We start from the raw sequence: 18875 nt of genomic DNA on the forward strand, positions 1-18875 counted from the left end.
TTGTATAACTATAACGACCGAGCCCACAAACTACACAAAAAGATAAGAAGATGCCGGGAAGACCCACGTTGGTGATGGTTTTATGACGTGTGCATCACGCAGAGGTCATTTACCATATTTAAGGAGCAGGTTCTGCCTGACTGACGCCATGGATGAGATGAGGGATGAGGCGTCATAGTGTGTGTCCAGGTGGTCAGTGACAGTACACAGGGAGCTCAGCACTTTGGCAACACTCCCTCTTGCTAGTGCAAAAGCCAGAAGAGTCAGCTCCACCTCTGGAGTAGAACAGCAGCTATAAACAAAGAACAAAAAACACTTCACTTCTTAAAACTATGAGAAAATCCAGGTAGCTCAAACTCTGTGTAACTGATTACATGAGCAAAATCAACCTGCCATATGCTTTCTCTGTTTACCAGAAATACTTTTTCAAAATCCTTAAGACAGCCTAAAGAAAAACTAAATCAACCCAGAGGACCAGGAAATTAAATTCTCACTCCTGTAACCTTCACCTGTAAGTATTAAGTAATGCTATCAACTTTAATAAGTCAAACTTTATAAACCAAAAATAAATAAGCTGTTGTAATAAACCCCTGCTATGAAGAAGCCTCGGGTAATAATTTGGCTTGGCCAGAGAGTTAAGGCTTGTTCCTTCAAGCACCAATAACATATTTTAGATCTATTCCACATCACATCTGCTTTTTAAAACATATTACACTGAAACTTTTAAACCTGTCTAGATGGGGACTTCCCTGGCGGTCCAGTGGTTAGGACTCCGTGCTTCCACTGCCGGGGGCATGGGTCTGATCCCTGGTCGGGGAACGAAGATCCCCACATGCCACGTGGTGTGGCCAAAAAAGAAAAAACCCTGTCTAGATAGCTCAGGGCCTGGTTTGTACTCTAACAGGGCTCACTGTGACAGAGCTGAGTGCCCCCACACTACGCGACCCCTCAAACAGCCTGCAGGGTGTCCTTTCCCAGGTCTACGGACAATCAGGCTTGTTAGACCTGTGCATGGAGACAGCAGGTGCTGGGCTGGGGATGTGAGGGAACTGAGAGGCTTTGCATTCTGGACTTTGAGACCCCTGCTCTAGCTGAATCCGAGGACTACTCAGCACCCACCCCCAATTCCTGAGGGCAGCTGTGCTGCTAGATCATGGAGTTTACATGGGTGCACCGTTATTTCACTGTCCCTTCAGTCACTACAAATGATTCTTTAAAAAAAAAAAAAATCTTTAAAAGATTTTAAAATTTAAAAAAACAAAAAAGACTTATCGAGCACATATGCCCTCTATCCCCCATCAGCCCTTATCAACCTTAATTTTACCTAGTTATCCTTATGAGGAAGCTGTCCACTTCTTCCAGAACGTTGGGAGACAGGAAAGTTGAGAAATCTGTAGATCCTGGTGAGAGGGAGAGTGGAGGCATGTGCTGCAGTGCCTTCCTAGGAGTGTAAAATGTGCAATCAGAACAATCCCTGGCAAACAATAAACTTAATAATACAATTTTAGACCAAAAAAAAAAGTTGTTGGAAGCTTGTTTGGATTAACCCCTTATCAAGAAACAGACAGTGTTCCCACAGAGAACCTGGTACACAACACAGATCAGCCTTTTTCCTGCAGGGGTCCTGGTGCTAAACAGTTTAATGGGTTTTCTTTCTTTTCTTTTCTTTTTTCTTTAAGAGTTCCATTTCCCTCTATAAAAGCTCATTCAACCCTCTGGAAGCAAGTGTTCATTTTAAGTAGTATGAGCAAAAGACATATGTCTACAGAAAAACCCTGAGTTCTTAGAAAACTTGACCCCAGGGGCAGAGCTGTTTGTGACACACACAAAAAATTCATCTTCAGATCTCTTGTATCTAAAGATGCATCATGATATGTTTATTTTATCCTAAACATATCAGCACCTGTCACCTTCTCTATTCCTGCCTGTGTCTCTTGGCCTTTCTACCTCAGAGTCTGCTTTAATGTTTCTCTTTTCTCATCTCCTTTTACAATAGCTTTACCTCCTCTGGACCAGCAGTCATCTAATAAATTTATGCAACAAAATATTACTGAGTCCTACTTGTGCCAGCAACTGTGCTAGGCAATGAGTGCACCATGAACAACGTGAAGGTACAGAAAAAGTCACTCAAAATTCTACACTTGATAGTCATTTTATGATAATAGTAGTGGGAATCCCTGAAACTATTTAATTTCTACATTTCACAACAGAGACAAAACAGCAAGGCTAACAACTGTGTCAGCTTCCACTCTGCTCTCGTTTCTTGTCCCCTCTATATGAGCTGCATCAGTAGGGCAGCTACACTAACATACAGTCGATCAACAAGGTCAAATGCACCTAAGTGGCATGAAAGGATTTACAGAATTTATTTCCACTTTTGTTTCATAATATTTTTTTCTTACTTATTTTTCCTCATTGATTTTTAAAAATAATTTTTAAATTTTAGAATAGTTTTAAGATCACTGATATTTAAAAGTTAGGAGTGAAGATACCATTGCCGATTAACTATTACAACTGTTTAGGGACATATCCGTTCTTCAACAACGTGGCGTAGCTTCACAAAAATAAGGTAGAAAACTTTTCCTCTTCCCCTTCCTGAAAATTCAGTCCATAAAGTAGGGCTGTGCAAGGTAGGCACTCGTGTGTCCTTGGATGGGTGGGGTGCATGGTGGCCCAGAGTGAGGTATTGGAGTGGGGTACTGAGCAAAGGGACAGCCTGGCATGGAATGCAAGCACCAAGAGGGTGAGGAGGGTGTCCAGGCAAGGGCCAGGGAGGTGGGAGACTGGTTATCTAGAGCAGGATTGTTTAAATAAGTAAATATTTTAGGGATGATGGGAGCCAGGTTTCTCACAATCATAGAAGGGAGTTACAAATAGAGAAAGGGAGAAAACTAGAATGAACAGTAGTGCTGGATTAGAATTAGAAGTTATCAGAGTTTATTAGAAGTATAAACTCAGAGTTTTCAGTGTTACAGATATAGAAATAAATATAGGTGTCAATGTGTCTGTGCATACACATATGTGTCTATTACTTACACACAAACATGTATTTCCCAGCTGTGTACACTGAGAGAAGCAACACTCCAACAGCAATGAGTTTAGTTTGTTTAGTTTCTAAACACAACTCTCCACTAAGAGTGACCATGACTCTTGAGCAAAACAGCTGATTCTAAGACTATGGCAGGGAACATTCAAGATAAGCCTGGAATATCTTGTTGTAAGGAAGTGTTCCAAGAAGATGAGGACATATCAAAAGGACATATGAACCAGACTGAAGGGGTTGCCATCGGCCAAATCTGGGCCAATCTGACCGCCAAAACTGTGATGGATTATAACTCAGGGAATAAAACAGCAATCTTGAGTCATACCAATATAAAGTTTGATGAGGAATGGGATATTTACATAGTCTCGAAGTACCTCCTCACAAAATATTTATTAATTACAAAGGGAAAAGAATTCTTTTACACTGGAAAAGTCTGGCAGACACCACTTTCATCAAAAGGTCAAAGTTAACATCACCAAACTAGTAATAGGACAATCTGAAGCTGTGTGTCGCTGATGGGATGCAATGAGAACCCATCATCACTTCTATGATATTCCTACCAAAGATACAAAATCTAATTTTAATCATGATGAAACTTCAGATAAACCAAAACTGAAGGACACTCTTCAAAATAACTGACCTATAATTTTCAAAAGTGTCAAAGTCTTAAAAGTCAAGGAAAAAAAAAAAAAAGTCAAGGAAAGACAGAGGAATTGTTCCTTATTGAAGGAAACTACAGATCCATGACAATGAAATACCAAGTATGATCCTGGACTGGATCCTTTTGCTATAAAGGACAAAACTTGAACGGGATCTGAGAATTAGATGGTAGCAATGTATATCAATGTTAATTTCCTGATTTTGATGGTTGTAGCAGCATGTTCTCATTTGCAGGAAATACATACTAAATAAAATATTCAGGAACCATGGGGCATCAGGTTAGCAAATTACTCTCAACTGGCTCAGGAAGAAGCCACTTTTTCTTTTTGCATCGAGTTTGCAATATTTCTCTAAGTTTGAAATTTTTTTTATTTTTTAAATTTTTAAACAGGCAGGAAGAAAGGAGTCTGGCCAAATATTACCCTTCAGATCTAGCACTGCCAGCAGTATTATTTGCTGAAGAGTTTTATTTAATAGCAATAACAAATCTCAAAAGACATCTACAGAACAAAATATTAGCTATCTCTTTTATCTGATATTTTGATAGCCTGCACTAATAGTGCCTATTATCAGTTATTAAACTTACATATAATACTAATACTTCATTGCTACTGAAGCTAGTTGTTTTGCCTTATCTATTACTACTGAGTCTTTTTGCCCTAAGAGTTTTTAGAAGAAAATTTTCAAAGGTACTCTACATTTAAAAATAAATTAATTTGATGTCCTTGAAAAGATTTGACTCTTTAGTGAAAAGAGCTTTCAACCTAGGGCCTAGGTCCAAAGACCTAGATTCAAACTGATCCATCACTGCCTGGTCATATACCTCAGGGAAGGTCACTGTATTCCTGTCTATAAAACAGGGATAATTTTTACAGATACATTTTATGACATAAGTAGGTAAATAATATATAGCATCTGAAGGTGTTTTATCCCATATAAATTGCTATGTAAATGTGAACAACTGTTCCCCAGTGGATAAGGAAGAGGAATGGCATGTGGGACCCCCCTCACAAGATAGGAGCTGAAGGCACAAACAGGAAACAACAGGGCACCTGGGGCGCAGCTGTTGACTGAGTCTCGATGATCAAAGGCTGCTCAGTGACTCGCCCTAAAGGGTTACAGAATGAGCGCCCCGTGACAAGCCTGGAAAGCAAAGCGACTTACTGAGTGTTGCGTAGCACTGTTTGGACAAAGGCGGGATTTGTCTCCATGGAAGCCGTCACCAGAGATGTCAGCAGAGACCAATACCATATTGCAGAAGCATCTGAGACTGAGACCCCAGACTTCTTGACTCTCTGAAAGCCAACAGCCCTCAGACCATGAATTCTAGTGTCACATCCATCACTAAGACAACGCTTTATGTTAATCTGGACATCTGTCAAGCGCAAACAACAAATTCAGTATTGGATTAACTTCTTCAGTTCAGCAAATGCTAGGCTTCCAACTAAAAGCAAGATAGTAATTCACATTTCGAAAAGAAAATTCTGAAGATATACTTTGATGCCAGAAATAAATGATGTGTGCAATGGAGCTAGTATATATAATAAATTTGTCAAAAAAGCATTGACCAATCTAAGGAGTCAAAAGAATCATGTGTAAAATTAAGGGTGGCTTAAATCTTTATATCACAAAGCTTCACAGGCATTTATGAGTTCTAATAATTAACACAAAGTGCATTTTTAAAATCCTGATTAAATACACGGGAAGAAAATGTCTAAAAATTTTTCCTAGAGTTCCAAAATTTGGATGTTGTTATGAAACAGCAGCTGGCTCATAGCAGTTGTGAGAATTTCTTTTTAATTATCAAGTCCAGATAAATGGCATAGGCATGACTCACTTTTAAGAGCTGTCATAATTTCTTATTTGGGTTGGAAAGGAGGTGAGAAGTTTAAAAGGACACAATTTAGAGAAAAGACCACCACAGCATAAGACAGGAAGCTTCTACTCCACAAGCTTAACTACTTCTTTGCCCAGGGGTGAGACACAAAGACTCTACCTCCCCAGGCCTCAGTTCCTTTGAGCAAAGTAAGAATACTTCTTTTGGCCCAGGAAAGCATTAGAAGAAATGAGACAAAACATGAAGCATTCCGGCTCCCTGAATGAAATAAGCCTGGAAAGAAATCACAGAATTGTGATTATTTCCAAAATGCTATGTGTGAAGCAAGGTTATAATAGTATAAAAATGGAAACAACCTAAATGTCCAAGAATAAAAGGCTTGTTAAAATTAAGGCATATTCTTACAACACTAAATAAAGGTGTGCATGAATATATGATAAGACAACACGTTAAAAAGTTACAAAAGAGCACGTACAAAATATCACCATTTTTTGTAAAAAGACATGTATAGATGTATGTAAATACATATATATGCAAACCTATTTTTTATTTTTAAAAATGTGTATATATATATGTGCGTGTGTGTGTGTATTTATACACACAGACATACACACACACAGAAATATAAGAAAAGGTCTGGAAGGATCCACACCAACGGATTCACAGTGACAATCTCTGGGTAGTGGGATTTTGAATAATTTTTATCTAAATATTTCTAATTTTCTAATAAGAAAACAAAAATAAAATATTTTTAATTAAAATAGGTTTTACTGCTTTTCTATAACTTTTAAAAACACTGAATAGGCGAAATAATGACCACTTTCATGTATATGATGAGAAGCAAATCAGATCTCCAAAGAAAAGTAAACAGCTTTTCTACTTCAGAGGTCTTCCCGCCAAAAAACATGACTTCTTCCTCCCCTCCCAATCCCCTTAGTTAGAAGGGCAAGACGTATCTTGGTTGACTCACAGAGCTGACTGATGTTGGCATTTTCCAGCAGTGTCACGTAGCCAGTGACATTGCTGGGAATGTGCACGTCACGGACTTCCTGAAGATCGCTGGCACTCCTCCCCACAGCTACAGTCACCTGCTGCGGCATGTAGCTCTGGTCAGTGGCAGCCACTGCAATGGACAGGTGCCTAAGCACAACATCTGGCTTCATTTTCAAACTGGAAAACACGGAGAGCAGAAACTACAAGTGTTTATACAGGTTGAGAACTGGCAGGGCCCACAAGTCCCATCTCTAAGATCTTACATGTGATATACCCCAAGACTGATTCCCCTAAAAGCAACTAACTTCAAATGCTGGCTATTAGTTTCAAAGTCCTTATGACCTTCCCAAGTTTCTAAAATTCCTTTCAGTTCAAGATCAATCTTCTATTTCCTTTTAAGCTACTAATACAAGCAAGAAAGTACAATATGAACAGTCTAACAAAATCCCTTTACCTGGCAGGAAGCAAATTTCTAAACTGCATGCAAAGAACTGGGTATATTCCCTCATGTATAGATGGCTAAAGAGCATATTTATCCTCTATGAGAAAACAAGGTAATTATTTCTATTTCCACCAACTGAAATCAGCCCATTTTCTGAAGGGACAGGTGAAATTTTAGATAGCAGCTTCATCATAGTTTACTATCATCAATTCCACTCCAGTGGGGGAGATCCCTGGCGGTTCAGTGGTTAGGACTCCGTGCTTCCACTGCAGGGGGTATGGGTTCGATCCCTGGTCAGGGAACTAAGAACTACCCCCCACCGCGTGCTGTGTGGGGGTGGGGAAAAAAAAATTCCACTCCAGGATTCCTGACCACCCCTGTTCCCTCTTTCTCTACTAAACTGGCCAACTTAGTTGCACACAAATTTTTTAAACGTGCAGAAAAAATCTTAAGAAGTAAAATCACATCAGATATAAGAAAAGCACATGTCCCTTGTGATATTAATCTTCCTGAAAACCTAGTGAAAAAGAACTGAAATCCGTATCATAAAATATTAGTCAAATGCTAATTTTCTCCCTTCAAATACCAAGTAAAGAAATTATCCATATTTATGAATATATGAACCAGGTTAGATAATTTTACATGATTCCTTTAACTTGATTCTTTTCTTTTTTAATAATTTTTAAAATAGATTTATTTTTTAAATTTATTTATTTTTGGCTGCATTGGGTCTTCGTTGCTGTGCACGGGCTTTCTCTAGTTGCAGCGAGCGGGGCCTCCTCATTGCGGTGGCTTCTCTTGTTGTGGAGCATGAGCTCTAGGCGCGCAGGCTTCAGTAGTTGTGGCACGTGGGCTCAGTAGTTGTGGCTCGCGGGCTCTAGAGCGCAGGCTCAGTAGTTGTGGCGCACAGGCTTAGCTGCTCTGTGGCATGTGGGATCTTCCCGGACCAGGGCTCAAACCCGTGTCCCCTGCATTGGCAGGCGGATTCTTAACCACTGCGCCACCAGGGAAGTCCTAACTTGATTCTTAAAAGCATCTTTCCAGATAGTCACAAGAAGAAAAACACTAGCCAGTTAAATAGAAAATATTCTAAAATTTTAAAAAATAATTTTTTAACACATTGATGGGATAAGAGAAAGAAAGTGGGTAATTTTCTTGGACTTTCACTCAAGAATTGGTATTACAGCACCCACCGAATCCAGTGTGAGCGGGCACTGCCATCTGACTGCCAGTATGATGACGTTTCTCCATTTGTCATCTTGTCAATGTCTGCAGGGTTGGAGGATGTTTCTATATAAGCATAGCACTTTGCTACTGACTTGAGTTTGTCCATCTCTGGACTTCTAGTTAGATCTCCAGGGCTCTCTGCAAGAAAAACCAGATTTTATCATGACACCTCTTTCACAAAGAATTTTTAAAAAGATCATTTAAAATATCTAGCAGAAATATGCTTGGCACTTTGGCCCTAGAAAAATAAATGCTCCTTAAAATCTCCTTCCAAATTGGAGAACACGTATAAAGCAGAAGGACTGCTCCATGAGCTGACTGTAATACAACACAAATCCATTGATATATCTGCAAAACCACCAAGAGATGAATATGATGCCTTATAGTTTGAATTTACATTTCTTTAATTATGAGTGAGATTTTTTTAAGCCACTTGTGTGTAAGCCACTCGTGTTTCTGAGTTTGGCCTGGTCCTACCCTCATCTATTTTTGTTACTGGGTCACAAGTCTTCTTATCAATTTATATATTTTATGTACATTATGTAATGTATATATACACATACATAGTAAGTAATATTTACTGACTGTTTACTGTGAACCAGGCACTTTTCTACACATTTTTATGTATTAATTCATTTTAGAGATGAGGAAACTAAGGCAATTAAGTAATTGCCCAAGGTCAGAGTTAGTAAAAAAAATTGAGTCTGTCACAATGTTACAAAATATACTTTTGTTCCCTAAGATGTCATTTGTCTTTTGACTCTGCTTATATTTTTTGCTGTACAGAAATTTAAATTTGCATACAGTCTAACTTATTAATCTTTTCTTCTGTAGTTTTTGAGTTTCATGTCCTGCTCAGAAAGGTTTTCCCATGTCAGGGTTTTTAGCTCTTATAGCTTTCTTTTTGGTTGAACTTTTTAATCCATTTGAAATTTATTTTCGTGAATACAGTGGCTTAAGAATCTTGTTTCATTTTTTTCTGCAAATGGCTAACCAGTTCCCTAACCCAACTTGTTTGCTAATTCACCTTTCCAACCTGACGTGTAATGCTAACTATATCTGGTACTAGATTCCCACATGTATTTGGGTCTATTTCTGGACTCTTATTATGTTCCACGGACCTGCCAATTCACAGTATCAACTTTTGTTGTGGTCACTAAGTGAGTCTGTAGTGGCTTCCCTCATTTACTGAACAACTATTCACAGAGTACCTACTACGTGGCAGGCATAGTTCCAGGTGCCAAGGATAATGAAGCGAACAGACAGACAAAAACGCAAGTAAACACTAGTGCTACAACTTCAGATGATGGGAAGTGCCATTCAGACTATTAAACCTGCAAAGGGGATAGTAACAAAAAGGTGGGGAGTGGCGGGGGTGGGGGCATTAGTTAGATAAGGGTAATGAGAAAAGGCCTTCCTGAAGTCACACCTGAGCAGAGACTTGGGGTTATGAAGAGGGGGAGAGGGCGGGGAGGGGAAGGAGAGGGGGAGGGGAAAGGCAGAGCAGGTCACATTCTTGTGCTACAAACTGGTCACTATTACGTTTTCAGAAATAAAAGCAGGGAGAAGTATTGGCTCGTCCTATCAATAAACAGCACACTGGGAAGAAACGATGATCACGCCTTTCTCAAGAACGCCCCCCACTCCCGCACACGTACCCTTTTCTTTTTGTACCAGTTGATCCAGAGCCTCCTTCAGAACAGAAGACCTCATGGTGCTCATGTTATTGCAGTGGTCCAGCACAGGGTAGGGGATGACGGGGCTAGAGAGCCGGTTGCGATGCAGGAAGCGCAGAATCATCGACGAGTGAACATCCAGGCCCTCCTTGGACTCTGAAAATATGTCTATGAAACCTAAGCAGACAAAATCCATCTTTGGTGTTTTCGGGAACCCACCACAATAGTTTCTACATCCCCTGCCTGGCAGCCCCTCTGAATTAGCTGAATTAAAAGCAGCCGGTAAGAATCCTCACTGATAGTTTCAGCTTTAATCATTGAAAAATCTAAAAAAGGTTTTAAGAAGTTAATCAGTGGTAATCTCAATTTAAAAATTAACTTCATTGTAGTTTAACAGAAAGTTTAGAAGACTTAGAATAGTGATTATTTGTTTCAATCCAAGCTTCAAATTTTTATAAGTTTAATTTATAAACCTAAATACTAACTAGAAATTTTTAAAGAAGTTTTGCCTATAGAATGTGGGCTAGGAAAAAAGTTTATCACGTTAGAGAGTAAAGGCATAACTGCTTTTATACTAAGCTACAGAAGACCACAATAATGAAAATATAACCACTGCCCTGACCACAATTCCCGATGGCATCTTATAGTTTTTAAGGTCCTTCCACACACAGCACCTCTTTTGGTCCCCACAATAAGATGGGGGGTGGAGGGTGGGGGGGAGAAGGCCCCGAAGGTACTGGTATCCTCCTCTTACAGCTGAGGAAAACGAGGCTCAGGTGACAGACCAAGACCACAAAAAAGGGGCAGGACCGGAAACAGCTCCTCGCACTGCCTCCGAGTGCTCCTTCCGCCATTCCAGTTTTTTCTCTCCAGTGTGGCTCCTCTGGAGTCTCCCCCATCTGTCCATCCCTCTGGCCACTGCCCAGGCTCTGGCCTCAGCACCGCCCATTCATACACCTCCCCAGATATCCTAAGCGGCTCCCCTGGCTGCATTTTGTCTGACATTAACTTGAGTAATCTTCCAAAAACACAAAACAGGCCATGTCTACCCTGTTTAAAATCCTTTCATGGTTCCTCATAACCTACAATAACATGCTTTGAACTGAGGTGCACATAACCCAGGCGGTTAAGTGAAGAGAGAATAAACATGGCAGCTTTTCCTGGAGCTCAGATATGCTTGTAGATTTGGAGAGGATTTGTTTTTCTTTCTAATTAAAACAAAAGTACATATATTATAATTGTATCATTTGATAAACTGTCACAAACTGAACACACCCACGTAAGCAGCACCTGGAGCAGGACTCCAGACGTCCACAGGAGAAACTACTTTTTTTCTTTATTTTTTATTAATTAATTTATTTATTTATGGCTGTGTTGGGTCTTCGTCTCTGTGCGAGGGCTTTCTCCAGCTGCAGCAAGCGGGGGCCACTCTTCATCGCGGTGCGCGCGCCTCTCACTATCGTGGCCTCTTTTGTTGCGGAGCACAGGCTCCAGACGCGCAGGCTCAGTAATTGTGGCTCACGGGCCTAGTTGCTCCGCGGCATGTGGGATCTTCCCAGACCAGGGCTCGAACCCGTGTCCCCTGCATTGGCAGGCAGATTCTCAACCACTGCGCCACCAGGGAAGCCCAGGAGAAACTACTTTTAAGTGTGAAACAGAAACATTATATGAGAGCAGAAGGAAACTTTGCATTGATTTTTAAAGATAAACATAAGATTGAGGAGAAATTGTGCCCTTGAAGCGGCCCATTTGATTGTGCCCCCTACACAAAACCCAGAGACACTGATTTGATTTCCCAAGCCGCAGAAGTTGATGCCATCCCTTGCCTCTCCTCTTACAGTTCTGTTCTAAGCAGACGCCCACAGTAATACCCAAGCCTCACGTGATGACACTGCTGAAGCTGCACTGATCTCAGAATCCGTGTGACGCCTGTAACGGGAAAACTTCTGTCATGTGCTGAGACAGTCCCGGTAAAGGGACTGTCTCTCTTTTAAACATTCAGCACCCATACAATGAGAAACAAAAGGAATAAATGTCAGTCTGGGTTAGACAGAGGGACCAGGGAACTAGGATCCCACCAGAGAGGTGAGGTCAGCTCACCAAGGTTCAGCCTAGGACTGCGAAAAACAACTCTTTTAAGTTGGCTGTTGATAAAAATTTTGAGTAGAAAGTCCTAACTCATTGGGATTTCCCTGGTGATCCACTGGGTAAGACTCTGAGCTCCCAATGCAGGGGGCCTGGGTTCCATCCCTGGTTGGGGAACTAGATCCCGCATGCATGCCGCAACGAAGAGTCCGCATGTTGCAACTAAAACCCGGCGCAGCCAAAATAAATAAATAAAATAATAAATAAATAAATAAATAATTAAAAAAAATAAAGTAGCGCTACCTTCAGTGTTGTAACTAAAAAAAAGAAAGAAAGTCCTAACTCACAACCCTGCTAATAAGGTAAGAACCTTGGGATCTGGACCCCCAACTTTTCTAACCTAATTTCCCCCTCTCCTCAAGGTCACCCAGAGCAATGGTGCACTAAGTAATGGTGGATCCCCTGGTCTCCACTCCTTTCCTCTCCTCCCAAAACATCTCTTTGAAGTGTTCAAATAAACTCCTGATGCTATCCACATGCTGGTAACACAGAGGTGGGAGTAATACGTAAATGCCAAGATGTAAGTTAGTTATGCATAATTCAAAGCATAATTTTAACTGCCATGAGAATAGGAGAAAAGTTAACATGTACACGTTACCTATAATGCTCTATAAAAATTACGCAATTAAAGACAATTGGAGGAAGAGTGGAAATAGGCATTCTTCGTTGAGATACAGAAACCATCCTTCCCTAGCTCAATAGATCCTCAGCAGGAAGTCAGAGAGGTCAAGGACAATCAGAGTTACATTTATGTATCCAACAAGTCTATCTGCCTCCTTGCTGCCCGAGCTCAGGCTCTATACTAAGTACTATGACTCCAAGTGCACAGAGCAGGAAAAGCTCTTGGATAAGATAAACTGAACCAAAAGGATGATATGCCAAGTTTGTTTTTTTTTTCCCTTTCAAACACAATTGTTTTCTCACTAGAAAAAAAAAAAGGTAATTTTATTTTGATTCTGTTTCTGAGCCCCCTAAAGAAACCATCAAAAACATAGACAAAATTTTTTCATAGGTATAATGTAGAAGTATTGCTTAATTTTAAGCTATTTTTATTCTTAGTTAAATTTCAGAGTGATAGCTTTTTAAAAAAAACACTGGGTGCCTACCATGTGCCAAAAATTGTACTAAATGTGAGGACACAACAGAAATAAAAGAAAAGGTTCCCTGCCCTCGTGGAGCTCACAGGATGAGAGTGAAGACAGACATTTACAAATAAGTGAGTAATAATTAATTAATTAATTACAACAGTAATATGCTGCAAAAAACAAATGCAGGATGCTAAGACAACATACAGTTGGGGCCAAGGAAGGCTTCCTGAGAGACTGAAATAAAGAGATCCACTAAGGAAGGCAGTCTCATGACAAAGGTTCATAAAAATGGTAGAACTGCTCAACCATCACTGTACTGGGGAACAAGAGAAATGATTATACTGAACATTAATTCAGACCACGAGCTTCCTGAAGACTATCAGAGAAGCACATTTATTTCATGGTGCCCACAAGCTTGCCTAATTACAACCCATATTACAGCAAAGTTCATTTGGGCTTTAAGAGAGCGTTCTTCAGCATTCAGCACTCAGATGAGAGCCTTACCTGGAACAAGAGAACAGGCCTGCAGCTGTCGGATGATATGGCTCAGCTCCCCTTGAAGATTAGCTCCACTGGAATTCTTGAGAGCCTCCAACATGTTCTCAGCATCAACGGTACCATCACCCTCGGCATCAAACTGGGCAAAGGCCTAAAAGACGAGATGCAAGAAAATCAGGTCTGTTCCAAATCCTGAATAATTTTTTTGACACTTCCCAAGACCAGTGATTTTTGTTGTTATTGTTGTTGTGGGAAGAGTTCCTATACATCATTCAAAGAACAAATACATTCAGGACAGTAATTCACTATGCTCTGCAGAATGTGTGTATAAGTATTGCTACATGTATGCACAATTTCATCATCTCATCTCTCAAGAGAGTAAGCCCCCTTCCCCCAAATAATTTCAGAAGAAAGCAACCACAGCAAAAATGTTCAACTGGTTACAAAGTGCCAAAAACAAAGCATTGGCTTAGGGTAGCACCTCAGGTTTATCTGGGCTTTTTCTTTTAAACATTCTTTGGACACGAGAGCTAACTTGGTTTATCTACTTCATAGCCCTGTTTTCACTAACCTTTAACCATAATCTAATTTGCTCCCTGTTCATGTTGGGCCATCTGGGGAACCGGGTACAGCATGGGATTTGGCTTGAATCCTGCTCTGTCACTAACTGGCCATGTGACTTTACACACATTTCTTTGCCTCCATAAGCCTCAGCTTCTTGATCTGAACAATGGAGCAAATATTACCAAACTCACAGACTGCTGCCTGGATTAAGTAACATTGGCACAGAGCCCAGTATAGTGAAAGCACAGGAGCAGTGCAAAGTGGTCCTCTTCTCCTTTCTAATCTGCACTGTTACCTCCTCTTGTGTCCCTGACCCTCTCTCACATCCTAAAGACTTTCCTCACCCAGCAGCTGCCCCTCTCCCCAGATCTCAAGCCCTCCTTCATCAGGGGCTTCTTTCTTCCTGCAGATACACTCACTCACAAACATCCCTCACCATGAAATACTTTAGGAGTCTTCTACCTCCTTTCTAAGTAATCCTCTCTCTTTCTTAAAACTCCTGCCCTCTTTCCTTACATCCCCCCTCCAAGAAAAATGGAAATGTACCACTGACGATTCATGACTGACACAAATACCCCTATTTCCATCACAGACCTCTGAACAATGCAGTGTTTAATAGGAACATATGCAAATTCCTGTGTTTGGGTCCAAAAACCATGGACATAAATGAAGGAAGGGGGACAGAGTTTAGAGGTAGAATGTGGGAGAAAGATCACAGCATCCTTGGGGAGGGGGGTGGGAGGGAGGCTCGAAAGGGAGAGGATATATGTATACATATAGCTGATTCACTTTGTTCTACAGCAGAAACTAACCCAACATTGTAAAACAATTATACTCCAATAAAAAAAAAAAGATTGGGGCTTCCCTGGTGGCGCAGTGGTTAAGAATCTGCCTGCCAATGCAGGGGACATGGGTTCGAGTCCTGGTCCGGGAAGATCCCACATGCTGTGAAGCAACTAAGCCCGTGCACCACAACTACTGAGGCTGCGCTCTAGAGCCCATGAGCCACAGCTACCGAAGCCTGCGTGCCACAACTACTGAAGCCCACATGCCTAGAGCCCGTGCTCCGCAACAAGAGAAGCTACCACAATGAGAAGCCCATGCACCGCAGCGAAGAGTGGACCCTGCTCTCCGCAACTAGAGGTAGCCTGTGCACAGCAATGAAGACCCAGTGCAGCCAAAAATAAAAATAAATAAAATAAATAAACTTATTTAAAAAAGAAGAGATTATAGCATTCTTTTTGCCTCTACTTCTTTTGGGGGATTATCCAAAGAGTTAACAGGCTACATTAATCCAAAAAGTTATCAAAGGCTACACTAATGAAGGCACAATGCTCAGAAGGAGGGAAGATACCATCCTGTTCTTTTCTGATTAGACCCAATCAGGAAAGCTGAGCTTAGCTGGGAAGTCACACACCCAAAGTAAATGAAGTAGAAGAGATCAGAGGAAAGAGACCATGATGAAGAGAAGACAAGAATTGTGAGAAGAGCTGAAGGACCATGGAATCTTCAGTGAGGAGAAAAGATGACTGGGAGTAATAGACTCCTCTTCAAATACCTGATGGGTTGTAACGGGAAGGAGCAGTTAAGGTCATTAGATAGAAGCTAGAGGGAAAAGCTCATCATAAAGATGCACGTGTCTGGATGAATGGATAAAAACGATGTGGTACATATATAATGGAATATTACTCAGCCATAAAAAGAAATGAAATTGGGTCATTTGTAGAGGTGCGGATGGACCTAGAGTCTGTCATACAGAGTGAAGTCAGAAAGAGAAAAACAAATATCGTATATTAACGCATATGTGTGGAATCTAGAAAAATGGTACAGATGAACCTACTTGCAGGGCAGGAACAGAGATGCAGATGTAGAGAACAGACGTTTGGACATGGTGGGGAAGGGGAGGGTGGGATGAATTGAGAGATTATGTTTGACATAAATACACTACCATGTGTAAAATAGATAGGTAGTGGGAACCTGCTATATAACAGGGAGCTAAGCTCGGTGCTATGTGATGGCCTAGGTGGGTGGGATGGAGGCGGGGCAGGGAACAGAGGTGCAAGAGGCAGGGGATGTGTGTATGCGTACGGCTGATTCACTTCACTGTGCAGCAGAAACTAACACAACACTGTAAAGCAACTGTACTTCAATAAAAAAAATAAGTAACCTGCTGTATAAAAATAAATAAAATTCAAAAAATAAATAAATAAAATAAAATGAGATCAATATTTTATAAAATTCTTAAAATACTTATGCTTCATCAAAATAAAAAAAGATGGATGTGTCTGCTGTTACTGGGGTATAAAGATGGATTGGGAGGCTCTAGAGGGAATGCCCACCTCATCCCTCAAGGCTTCAGAGCAACAGCTAGACAACCAGCCAACAGGAGTGTTCAAAGAAGTCATACTAAACAAATGCATATACCTCTGCTCCCTCATGAAATCCCACTAAGACAATATTATAAAGGGATTTTTTTTTTTAAAAAAAAGCATAAGGACAAAGAGAACAGGAGATGTTGCAATAGCAACAAAATTTTGGAAGCTGGGAAGCAGATGGATGAATAGTACCTCTCTAAATAAAACTGTATGTACACTGGATATATCAGCCATAAAGGAAGATCTGTGGGACAACTGGATAAATTTTGGGGGGGACTGGGTATTAATTAAACAGAAATTAATGGAACAGTGAAGACCACTAACTGAAAAAACTAGGCTACAGAAGAATATTAGAGAATGATCTCCTGTTAGTTTGAACAAAAAGCAAATATGCACTTCCCACTTTGGTACCAAATATATATAGATAGATACATAGATATATCTGAAAGAATAAACATCAAGATGTTAATAGTGGTAATATAGTAATCTACATATGTTGCTTTTATAATAATAAAGAGGAAATGATAAATATTAAGAAATTTTAAGCACACCCCAATATAAAAAGTAGAGCCAAGGGATATGGAGGGAGGTAGAGCAGAAGCACACCTCTGTCTGCCCTGAGGTCCCAGGATGTGAATACGCAGTACCGATGACAGCTACTTCCCAACTCCTTCACATTACAGCATAGTGAGAAAATAGTATTTGTATGACTCAGCGTCTGAGGGGCTTAGTACAGCTGTAACCCATTAAATTGGGAATGACAGATGGTTGGGGAAGCTCTGAATTAATATTGAGCACTGGCTAAATTTTAAGCAGTGTACATATCATTTATTCCTCATAACAGCAAAAGCCCTTACTATTTAACCTCCCCATTTTACAGTTGTACAGAGAGGTCGGAGAACTTGCCCAAGGTCACACAGCTAGTATTCGACTACGAAGCTCCCAGAGCTCATGTTCTTCACCACGACTCCATTCTCCTTCCTTTGACCAGATAACCCCTGGGGTTCCTTGCAGTCCGGAGACCAAGTGTTCAAAACGCCTCTCTTATCCATCTCTTTCCTCCATCTCTAAAACCTGCTCTCAGCACCTTGTGCTCATGTTAACTCAGTATCAACCTTAAAACTGAGACTCACCCTCTAAATTTCAAATAGCACTCAAGTCCTACTCCTACCAGAACTTCTGCACTTCGAGTGCCACCTGCATCTCAAGTGCTGTTTGTTCCCAAATTCCCACACAACTCCTGCCGTTTATGGCTGATAAAAATCCTATATAAGAAAGGCTATACAAACAGTGACATTCTGCTATTTTTAACAGACTCTGTTGATCTGTCAATAGTTAATGGATATGATAAAGAGAATTTTCAAACAAACAAAATAAAGACAGGTCGGGTGAGAAAAAGTATCAGAAGAGCGTTGCTAACAGCTTCACCAAATACATGATTTCCTAACACTCAGAAATCGTCCTTAAAGAGGGGCTTCCCTGGTGGTGCATTGGTTAAGAATCCTCCTGCCAACGCAGGGGACACGGGTTCGAGCCCTGGTCCGGGAAGATCCCACATGCCGCGGAGCAACTAAGCCCGTGCGCCACAACTACTGAGCCTGCGCTCTAGAGCCCGTGCTCCGCAACAAGAGAAGCCACCACAATGAGAAGTCCACACACCACAACAAAAAGTAGCCCCTGCTCAACGCAACTAGAGAAAGCCCTCGCGCAGCAACGAAGACCCAACACAGCCAAAAATAAATAAATAAATAAATAAATAAAAAGGAATCGTCCTTCAACACCATCCGACAGGCAGCCCCATATACTTGACCCGTGCTTGGGTATGTGCATACTGGGATTCAGGGCACAGTCCTTGCTCTCCAAAATCCTCACAGCCTAGAAGAAGACAGATACGTAAACCGAGAGCAGCAATGTGATAGGTGTGATAATTATAACATAGAAGTAACAGCATAAACAACTATAATAGCTGATACTTACTACTAAGTAAGCATTTACTAGGCACCAGACAGAGTTCTAAGTATCTCACCTGGATCAACTCATATTTTCCACAACCCTAAGGTCGGTACTATCGCTTTACTAGAGAGGGAAAGAGAGGTTAAGCATTTTGTTCAAGGTCACATGGTTAGTACTGGTAAATGATAGAGCTTGGATTCCAATCCTGGTTTGATCTGGGACCCCACACTGTCAACCATTATGCCATGAGCTAACAGAAGCACTCCAGAAGCCAGAAGCCCAGGAGGGGTAGGGGCGTTTGGAGCAAACGGTCCTCAGAAAAATGACCCTTGAACTGAGCCTTAATGAATAACTAGGAATTCGCAAGTATATGA

At 40.8% G+C, this 18875-nt stretch overlaps 1 protein-coding gene across 4 annotated transcripts in view; it reads right to left on the minus strand.

Annotated features, from left to right (window-relative positions):
• ZZEF1 (zinc finger ZZ-type and EF-hand domain containing 1) overlaps window positions 1–18875 on the minus strand; it is a 115283-nt gene that overhangs the window by 84540 nt on the left and 11868 nt on the right. For 3 of the 4 annotated variants that reach the window (XM_082443767.1, XM_082443766.1, XM_082443765.1), the window contains exons 2-8: window positions 13616–13760; window positions 9861–10055; window positions 8169–8340; window positions 6511–6710; window positions 4868–5078; window positions 1325–1441; window positions 114–292 (exon numbers count right to left, since the gene is read on the minus strand). In XM_082443767.1, coding sequence (XP_082299893.1) covers window positions 114–292; window positions 1325–1441; window positions 4868–5078; window positions 6511–6710; window positions 8169–8340; window positions 9861–10055; window positions 13616–13760 — 1219 coding nt within the window. The remainder of the gene's footprint in view (window positions 1–113; window positions 293–1324; window positions 1442–4867; window positions 5079–6510; window positions 6711–8168; window positions 8341–9860; window positions 10056–13615; window positions 13761–18875) is intronic. The other variant, XM_082443768.1, reaches the window with a different exon arrangement.

Source organism: Balaenoptera physalus (genome assembly GCF_965194825.1).
Source record: "Balaenoptera physalus genome assembly, chromosome: 20".
In the NCBI taxonomy this organism is placed as follows: domain Eukaryota; kingdom Metazoa; phylum Chordata; class Mammalia; order Artiodactyla; family Balaenopteridae; genus Balaenoptera; species Balaenoptera physalus.